Raw genomic sequence first — 10,577 nt, forward strand, 5'->3', positions numbered from 1 at the left:
TCTGCATAAAAAATTCACTTAAAAAATAAGTGTTAGACATAGCGATAATCATCTGAATCAAAAGTAGGCGAGACATGAAAATTTGAGGATGTCCCAACATTTTCCGTCATTTCAAAGTGTAAGGACTAATCAAAATAATTATTTAGTCCATAACTTGGAGCAATATCCCTATTTTGCTGAGGTAAACTGCTACAAAATATATAATAATAAGAATAATAAATATTATAAATTAATAAATAATTGACTAAATCAACAAACAATAATTGAAATATAATAATTGAGCATTACCGATCACTATCATTGATAGTTTTGTTTAAATCAAAATCATATCGGCCGGTAAGAGTATTTTGATAATGAGTCATTTTAGGAAAATCAGTAGATTGAGTTATCGGAAATCCATCAATGCTATTATGATTTTCTAATTAGGGATGAACATCGACTGATAAAGGAGAACGTTGTTGACTAATCTTAGACTCCTTCCTAACATAGATTCCAAGTATTGTTGACTTGATTTGATCTATATAGTAATTTGGAACCCTTAAAAAATCGGTCAACGATTCGTCATTATATATAATTCACTCTCCAAAATTTACTTGTCCTTGTGATGAAAATGAAGTAGGGCATTTTCCGGCTATAATCAAATTATAATCGTACTGTTTATACCCATTCATTTATAAATTGATGAAATAAATTTATGATATCGGACATTTATTGGATATTTAGCATTGTGTTTGTGAGGACAATTATAATAAATGGTATTTTCGTCATGTATAATTTCGTCATCCGAATAAATTGAAACTTTAACTTTAGGTGTAGAAGATATTTTTTTTATATTGAAATGAACAAATATAGAAGATTTATGTTGTAGGTGCTATCGACTATGTATAAACGTCCTTAAATAGATTTTTCATAATAAAATAATAAAAATATATAATGAAATATTTTTTTCCATTTTAATGACATATCAAATCAATATAATTTATATGACAATACTGAAAAAACTTCTTCAAGACGTGAAAAATATTCTTCTGACGTGAAAAATATTCTTCTTATAAAGTGTAATAAAAAGTTCCACTTTATAAAGTGGAATAAAAAGTTTCACTTTATAAAATGGAATAAAAAGTTTCACTTTATAAAGTGGAAAAAAAAACTGCACTTTATAAAGTGTAAGAAAAAGTTCTGTTATATATTAAAAATAAACGTTATGAAACTAACGGAAAACGTTTATATTATTGGATATAGTGAAACTTTTTCTTCCACTAAGCTTATTTTAGTTACTTACTAAAATAGTGGCTTATTTTGATTACTTTTATATTTTTGTGACTTATTTTAATTTTCAACTCTAATTTGATATATTGAATTTATGATCAGATGGATTAGTTAAATTTAGAGGTCTTGCCAAACTTGAATTTGAAGAAGATGAGGAATTGATTAAAGTTGAGTATCATATGTTGGCAGAGGGCAATTTTTATAGTGGAACAACCTTTGTTCCAAAACCTCAAGGTGTTGATGAGGATGATCGTTGGCTTGTGACATTCACACACAATGAAAATAAAAATGTATCTCACGTGAATTGTCATAGTTATAATTGAATATAATTTTTCGAAAATCTAATGTTGGTAGGTACTACTTTACAAAGTGAAAGTCAATTTTGATGTGAACAATTATTATTTCTTGTAGGTATATATAGTTGATGCAAAAAAACTTTGCAACACACTCTATTACCACAATCACATCACCAAGTAGAGTGCCTTACGGATTTCATGGAGCTTTCTGTTGGGTTTTATTTGCCCTAAATTTCTTACCATAAATAGGTTTTCCTTTTAGGAAAAAGTTTTGGATTGACTAATACTCTATTTTAGGTTTTCCTATTTTTTCTCTGTAACAAAAAATACTCTGATTTATTGATATAAATATACTTCACCACCGTGGAAGTTTACTCACGGGGGTTTACCACGAAATATTGGGTTTTCTCTTTCTCTCTCTAGATCTCTCATCTCTTTCTCTTGAAAGTTTTTGTGTTCTTCATTCATCTAGTGTGTGTGCGTGAATTCGATCCTAACAACTGGTATCAGAGCTAAGGAGATTCAACACGATCACTGAAGATGGATGTTCAAAACTTGGAATCGAGAAGTTTGATGGATCCGATTTCAGTTTCTGGAAGATGCAGATCGAAGATTATCTGTACCAAAAAGATCTTCACAAACCATTGACCGAGGTGAGGCCGGAATCCATGACGGAGGAGAAGTGGAAACTCAAGGATTGCCAGGCTCTAGGGTTGATCCGGTTGACTTTGTCAAGAAACGTGGCGTTTAACATCGTGAAGGAGAAGACTACGTCCGGTCTATTGAAGGCACTATCAAACATGTATGAAAAACCATCGGCTATGAACAAGGTATATTTGATACGTAGATTGTTCAATTTACAGATGTCTGAAACTGGATCCGTTTCTGATCATATAAACGAGTTCAATATGATTGTGAGTCAACTCAATTCTGTGGATATTAATTTCTAAGATAAAATTAAGGCGTTGATTTTGATGTCATATCTGCCCGAGTCTTGGGATACTGTTGTTGCAGCGATTAGCAGTTCCCATGGATCTGAGAAACTGAAGTTTGATGAAATCCGTGATGTTGTTCTTAGCGAAAGTATTCGCAAACGAGAAGTGGGAGATTCATCGGGCAGTGCTTTCAGCGTTGATCAAAGGGGGAGAAGTAAGACAAAAGGACAAAATCAACATGGTCGATCAAAATCAAAGAATCGAGGAAAATCATTGAACAGATCAAACGTGACTTGTTGGAACTGTGGAGAAAAAGGGCCCTTTCGGACGAACTGTACAAAGCCAAAGAAGAAACAGAATCAGAAATTTGGAGATGACAATGATTCTGTAAATTCAGTAGAGGACATTGAGGATGCTCTAATCCTTAGTGTGAACAGCTCGGTTGAATCATGGATTTTGGATTCTGGTGCATCTTTACATTCGTCTCCAAGCAAGGAGTTGTTCCAAAACTTCAAATTTGAAAATTTTGAAAAAGTATATCTTGCTGACAATAAAGCCTTAGAGATTGAAGGAAAGGGGGAGATTTGTTGGGTTTCATTTGCCCTGATTTCTTACCATAAATAGGTTTTCCTCTTAGTAAAAGATTTTGAATTGACTAATCCTTTTTTGGTAGGAAAAGGTTTAGAACTCTATAAATAGAGGCATGTTCCTTCTAACTTAATCAGCATTCACAATGTAGTCTTAAGGGCTTTGAGAGTTTTGGTTAGAGGGAGAATTTGTGGGTCACAAGCTTGATACGTTATCACTTGTGTGAACCTCCCATGTATTCCGAGTGAATTGGTTGAGGTTGTTTCCCTCTGTATTTTGTACTCTCATATTTATAGTGGATTGCTCATCTCCTTTGTGGACGTAGGTCGATTGACCGAAGCACGTTAAATTTTTGTGTCTTTTGGTATATTTCTCGTTGTCTTCTTACTCGTGGTCTTTCGAGGTTTGTATTGCTAGCTTCCGCGTTTACACCTGCTTATTTCCGGTCCTAACACTTTCATGCCTTTATAACCTAGTGCGCGCCATTTACACACGTCCCTGTTACAAATGTGTTATCCCTCTTTTGATAAAATTAAATCATGTGTATTGATATTTTTTAGTGTCATTTGCTCTTCCTTTCTATATTGGATAATAATGTGTTGATAAGACATGCCAATAATTGAGTAATATTTATATAGTTCAGTTTGTCTTCCTAGTTTTGTGTTATTTAATTTTATTACTTATGTTCTTCTTATAGAAACGACTTGTTTACTTTTGGAGAAACACCTCCTATACATTCATTGTACTAGCAATCGATATCAAGATTAGTTTTTGATTATCGTAACGTGTTCTCTAGCTTATTATGGGCTGCATTCTCACATATACTAAACCGGATAAAGTTCTTGACAGTCATTTGATCAATTTTTATTATGAGAGATGTCATTTTCCTAAGTTAAGTCATACTGTCATATATAACTCCAATTGAAAGATGCTTATTTCTTCCAAACTAGATGCTCATTGTTTACACCAAAACTATATATACCTCTCTTTAGTTAATGTCGAAAATTGAACAGCTAGCGAGTTAATTTTTTTATTAACAACATCATCTCTAAAAAAAAACTGTGATTTAGAGAGGCAGGTCCACCATGGCCTTTTGTAGTTACACATGTAAAGTAAATTGCTTTTTTCAAAGGCCTTCAGTTCCATCCAAAGTTGAGGACTTGAAAGACTCAATTTCCTCTGCTTTGAAGGTAAACTTCGCTGCTAATAATTCTTACTTTGTTAGTAGTCTCGTAGGTTCTTTGATTTCTGTTATTATCTATTGTCTCTCGTAGTTTGTTTATTGCACTTACTATTCTTTTTTAGTATGCTTAGCTTTGTCATGCTTTGGTGTAGTATGTTGTATTAGTTTCTTATTTTATTGAGTCGAGGCTGTACACACTATGTACCCTCCCACAAGACCTCCCCTCCTTATGGAACTACACTGAGTATGTTATTGATGTTACAATCCATCAATAATTAGGATTTGATGACGTAATTAGTCTGTTGCTAATTTCTGTTTTCTGGTTCGTTTGGAATTGATGATTAGCCATTTTCGAGGGATTTGGTGCATTTTTCAATTGTAGCTGATATTCCAAAAGCTGTGAAAGAAACTTCTATCAAATTATTAGATGCCTTTGTGGACTCTGTATTTGAATTTGTTGATCAGCCATTACTTCCATCTCAGGTACACGATTCCATTAATTATATAATTACTACAAGATTCAATAATTCATGTAAATTAGAGCTACTACTACTAATTAATTTTGACAGAGTAATTTTGCACCAGTGGATGAAATTGGAGAAGCTGTTGTAGTAACTACAGTGGAAGGGAAAATTCCAGATGATTTTCCTGAGGGTGTTTACATAAGAAATGGTCAGCAATATAATTTTCCGGAGTACATACTAAAAAATAACGCTACATGTTTAACTAAATTAAACGGTTTAATTTCTATATGCTTGTTTTTTCATGTTATCTAAAAGGCAAATCTACTATCTGAAATCAGTCTGTCTTATTTGCTGTCATATTTAAAATGGCAGCTTGCCAAGAAAACATATTATACTTGGTTTAGTGATTTTGTTAAGATTTAATTAATACCTACCCCGAAAATGATCACGTTTTGTTAGTTTAATACTTAAATTATAGGGTGTTAGTGTTAGTCTTTGAATTATTACATTATATTTGGTTCATTCGTAGCCAACTCGAAGGAACAACAACAATGACATGGGCCTGTTTGTATTAGCTGAATCTAAGTTACTTTTTAAGTGCGGAGGCTGATTTTTATAGATAAGCACAAGTACAAATCATCAAAGCTAATTGTCGTCTAACTTGTAATTAACTCCATAAAAAATACAGGTTCAAATCCGCTGTTTGGAGGTCTCAAATCGACCAAGTCCATATTTGGGAAATCAAGCCATGTGTGGATTGAAGGCGAAGGAATGCTTCATGCTTTGTACTTCACTAGAGAAAAAGGACGAGGAACTTGGAATATCTTCTACAATAACAAACACGTCCAAACGGACACTTTCAAAATGGAAATACATAGAAAGAAACCTGGTTTTCTTCCCGCTATTGAAGGGGATTCTCCAGCCATTTTAATGGCTTACATTTTGAATGTGGTACGGAACTTACTTACATTCGAATAACTAGAAATTAAGTTGATATATACAAGGTAAGAATCTTAGTAATGTTGTTGTTTCTTTGCAGTTGAGATTTGGTGTGGAAAACAAATATCTAAGCAATACAAATATTTTTGAACACTCAAAGAAATACTACTCTATTGCTGAAAATCATTTGCCTCAAGAAATAGACATATATTCCCTTGAAACATTAGGTAATTGGAATGTCAATGGAGCTTGGAATCGACCGTTTACAAGTCATCCAAAGGTAATAAAACATTCTTGTACTGTGTATAACAGTATCATTCGACATCATTAATGCATTTTCATCCACAGAAAGCCCCTGGAGCAAGCGAACTTGTTATAATGGGAATATATCCAAGGAAACCGTACTTTGAGATAGGAGTCATTTCAGGTATTGTCATGTTCTAGTATCGCCTTCTACTAAAAAAGAGAATTTGAATTGCTGCATAAATTTGTTAATTCCTATTTTCAGCTGATGGCAAGAAAATGGTTCACAAGGTGGATCTGAAGTTCAATAGGTGCAGCCTATGCCACGACATGGGAGTTACAGAAAGGTAATCTCGATCCCTTTTTTCCTTTACTTTCAAGTCCAAACTTTCGGAACGTTTCAACCTAATTCTGTGATATCTAACTATCTATATACAGGTACAATGTGATCATGGATTTTCCTCTAACTATTGACATAAATCGACTCATTAGGGGAGACTCGTGAGTACTTTAATATATCTTTTCCATTAATGATGTTGCAGTCTAATGAACTCATATTAATTATACATTTGCTCTGTCTTTTGGTTTGTAGATTGATAAAGTATGATAAGGATGGATATGCGCGAATTGGAGTAATGCCACGATATGGTGATGCTAATTCCGTTAGATGGTTTGATGTTCAACCTAGTTGTGTATTTCACCTAATAAATTGTTTTGAAGACAACGATGAGGTAGTTCCAGTTCAGTTAATTTTTAACTAAATTTACTTCACATATTGTATAAGTTGAGTGATTGACCAATATAAAATGTATGTGATTTCCGTTCTTTTTTTTTTTGACAAAAGGTGGTTGTACGGGGATGCAGAGCTCGTGAATCAGTATTACCAAGACCTGGTTCCAAAGATGAAAAATACAAGAGATTTTTCGAAGAGTCTGAAGAAACAAGTTCCACAAAAATAAATAATGAATCTTTAGAAGAATCGTTCTTTTATCGTGTTTGTGAATGGAGACTAATAATGAGAACAGGGGAAGTGAAGGAGAAAAATGTCATAACCAACTTCTTTATGGAATTCCCTATGATCAATGAAAAGTTCATTGGTCTAAAAAACAAATTTTGTTATCTACAAGTGGTAGATATAGAAGCTAGCTCCATTTCAGGTTACTATCAATTGATCTTTATGAATTTTCATCTTCGTTTTCGTAATTTGATAAGTATTTCGAATTTATGATCAGATGGATTAGTTAAATATGGAGGGCTTGCCAAATTTCAGTTTGAAGATGATATGGAATTGATTAAAGTTGAGTATCATATGTTGGCAGAGGGCAATTTTTGTAGTGGAACAACCTTTGTTCCAAAACCTCAAGGTGTTGATGAGGATGATGGTTGGCTTGTGACATTCTTACACAATGAAAATACGAATGTATCTCATGTGAGTTGTCATAACTATAGTTGAATATAATATTTCCAAAAACTGATGTAGGTACTACTTCACAAATTGAAAGTCAATTCTAATGTGAACAATTATTATTTTTTGCAGGTTTATATAGTTGATGCAAAAAAATTTGCAACACACCCTATTACCACAATCACATTACCAAGTAGAGTGCCTTATGGATTTCATGGAGCTTTCATGCCTTTATAACCTAGTGTCACAACAACATCATGAGGTCATGAAAATGAAGGAATTTACTGTTGGAAACTAATGTATATATATATGGGTGTATAAAATCGAATCGCAAATCAAATCAAATCGTAAATGAGCCAATCCGGAAAAAAAATCCAATTAATGATTTGGTTTGATATTGGGGAAAACAACGGACTATATTTGGGTTGGTTAGGTTTTAACCAAAAAAAAAACCGAGACCAAATCAACCCGTATGTTATTTTAAAATTTATTTTATACATAAAAATATTTGCTTTGATATAATTTTAAAATATTTCTTATACTATTTCATAGTATTATCATTTAATATATTATTTCGAGTTTAAAACTTAGAATTTGGAATTGTCCAATAAAGATTATAGTTCATAGATATTGATGATTATAAAAAAAATTAAATCAAAATAAAATTAATACTAATGCAAAAAAGAAAATCAATAAAACACCGAGAATGACAATAATATTGAATATATGTTCTTTAGTTTTACATTAGTTTAGATAATTAAAATACATAATCTAATTTTAATCTTTCTTATTTAGTAATGTAACTAATGCTTATTAAACTTATTTTAGCACGATTTCGTACTTTTAAATTATGATCATTTTCATTATTGCTTTACAATATTTATTTTATATGATGATTTCATTATTATTTTTAATTGAATATTTTTGTTTCATCAATACACATCTCATATTTTGTGTTATTTTTATAAGAAATACCTTAGATGATTTTCTTTTGGTTGGACTAACGAAATATTTAAAGCACAAGTCAATAATATATTCGTATGCAAATTTTACCGAAAAAATCCAAAAATCTAGAAAAAATTTGAGGATTATTATTTACTTTTATTTATAAATTTAAAAACACAATGAGATGGTTTGGTTTGATATTTGAAAAATCCGAACCAATCCAAATATTATTAGTTTGGTTTGGTGTATAAATTTAAAAATTTTATACAAATTATTTGATTTGATATTTGGAAATCCGAACCAACTCGGTCATATACTCCCTTATCGGTATATCTATGGGTGTGTTTGGTAGGAAGGAAAATGTTTTCCTAGAAAATATTTTTTAGAAAATAAGTATATTTTTTACTTATTTTCTCATGTTTGGTTGGTGAGTAGAAAATATATTTTGAAAAAGATTTTTAGTGTATAATTTATGAATAAAAAATATTTTTGAGAAATATCTTTTATTTTTACTAGAGTAGAAAATAATTTTTGAGTATGAATTTTTTTTAAAAAAACAAACTTAATTTTTTTTTTGGTGGAGGTCGATGGTAGGGTAAAAACATAAAAATTTGAAGTTGAAAATATTTTTTAAAAAGAAACTTAATTTTTTTGGGGGGTTGGGGAGAGAGGGGGAGGGAGGAGGCAGGGGCTGGTTGGAGCGGGGTGGGGGCTGGAAGGGGGGGGGGAGGCGTTCAAGGATTGGGGTGAAAAAATAAAATTTTGAAGTTGAAAATATTTTTTAAAAACAAACTTAAATTTTTTTGGGGGTGAGGGGGCTGGATGGGGGAGGGTCGAAGGTAGGGGTGAAAAAATAAAAATTTGAAGTAGAAAATATTTTTTAAAAACAAACCTAAGTTATTATTTTTTGAAGGGGGTGGGGGACTAGGGGGCTATTTTAATATTTTTTTTTGGGGGGGGGGGAGGGTGAAAAATTCAAGTTAATAACATTTTTTTAAAACAAGCTTTAATTATTTTATTTTTTTGGAGGGGGGTGGGGTGAGGTTGGTTTGAGGGTAGGGACAGAAAAACATTGTAATTTGAAGTTGGTTTAAAGTTTTTGAAAAAAAAATTCTTAAGTTTTGAAGGAAAGTTATTTTTCTTAAATTTGAAGAAAATAAATTGATTTGGAAAATATTTAACCCAACCAAACATGAGAAAATTGAAAAATATTTTTCGAAAGATGTTTTCCTTCATACCAAACCATGCTATATGTTACTGGACAAAGTAGAGGTCATTTACACACGTCCTCCATTACAAACATTGCATCTAACTTATAATAAAATTAGTTTCGACAACGTGCATTGAACGTTTAATTTTTACTATTGTTATATAATTTAAAATTGTGTTATCAAATAGAAAATGTTTAAATCAACAATATTAATTTTATCAATTATATTTCATGTATCAACAAAAATAAATAAGAAGGGATTCCACATTTGGCATCAAGCAAAAAGTATGTGAAATTAATTAATATAATATAGTCTTCTTTAACGTTGTATAAGTCTTTTTTATGATCTAAATATCAGTGATAACCTTTTTATAGCCATAAGTGGATATTAAAAATACATGAACACTTATTGATAAGATTGCCTATTTTATTTTAATGAGAAACGATAGAGAGAAATATTTACATTATTTAAGTAAGGTTCTAAAATTAAAAGACAGTACTATCAAAATTATACAAGATTAAAAGCAATTACATTTAAAATATAAAACTGACAGATATATAATTTAAACACTGAACTTCATACATACATCTATTTTCAAAAGCTCATAATAATAGCTAAAAGATTACAACACCACAATGAGTTTATTAGAAATGCAAAAGAAATTAGTAACAACAATAATCTTCAAGATGGAGAATATGTATCGAAAGAGATATGAGGACTTAGGCATGCCTAAAAAGAAGTCTTCAAGTTCTTCTCCCCACCTTATGTATTCTATTTTTTCATGGCTTTTTGCCTATCATAGATGGAATAGTTTTTTGATTATCAGTTGAGTGACAATTTCTTTCGTTTTTTAATGGTTATCACCTAGTTCTTAAATAGTAGTAAAAATGTTTGTTTAAATTCTATATCTTTTAGTTTTAAATAATAGTCTTTAATTATATAGATAGATGGAAAGATGAAAAATACAAATCATAATTAGACTTAATAAGAGAATTAACATTACCACTAATAATTATTGCTTTGAACTTGAAATTTAGTCTAGTTTGAGTGAATAATTAAAAAGATAAAAAAAACATAAATCATAGTAATTAGTAATAAA

At 31.0% G+C, this 10,577-nt stretch overlaps 1 protein-coding gene across 1 annotated transcript; it reads left to right on the forward strand.

The window, feature by feature from the left end:
- The first annotated feature begins 3,919 nt into the window (after positions 1-3,919).
- On the forward strand, positions 3,920-7,841 carry LOC101251405 (carotenoid 9,10(9',10')-cleavage dioxygenase 1-like). Its single transcript, XM_004245349.5, has 12 exons — positions 3,920-4,278; positions 4,617-4,754; positions 4,841-4,943; positions 5,424-5,686; positions 5,775-5,954; positions 6,023-6,101; positions 6,183-6,264; positions 6,356-6,418; positions 6,510-6,648; positions 6,762-7,074; positions 7,150-7,346; positions 7,455-7,841. The coding sequence occupies exons 1-12, from the start codon at positions 4,174-4,176 to the stop codon at positions 7,557-7,559; spliced, it is 1,767 nt and encodes a 588-aa protein (XP_004245397.1). The 5' UTR covers positions 3,920-4,173; the 3' UTR covers positions 7,560-7,841.
- Positions 7,842-10,577: the final 2,736 nt, after the last annotated feature.

Source organism: Solanum lycopersicum, chromosome 8, assembly GCF_036512215.1.
Source record: "Solanum lycopersicum chromosome 8, SLM_r2.1".
In the NCBI taxonomy this organism is placed as follows: Eukaryota; Viridiplantae; Streptophyta; class Magnoliopsida; order Solanales; family Solanaceae; genus Solanum; species Solanum lycopersicum.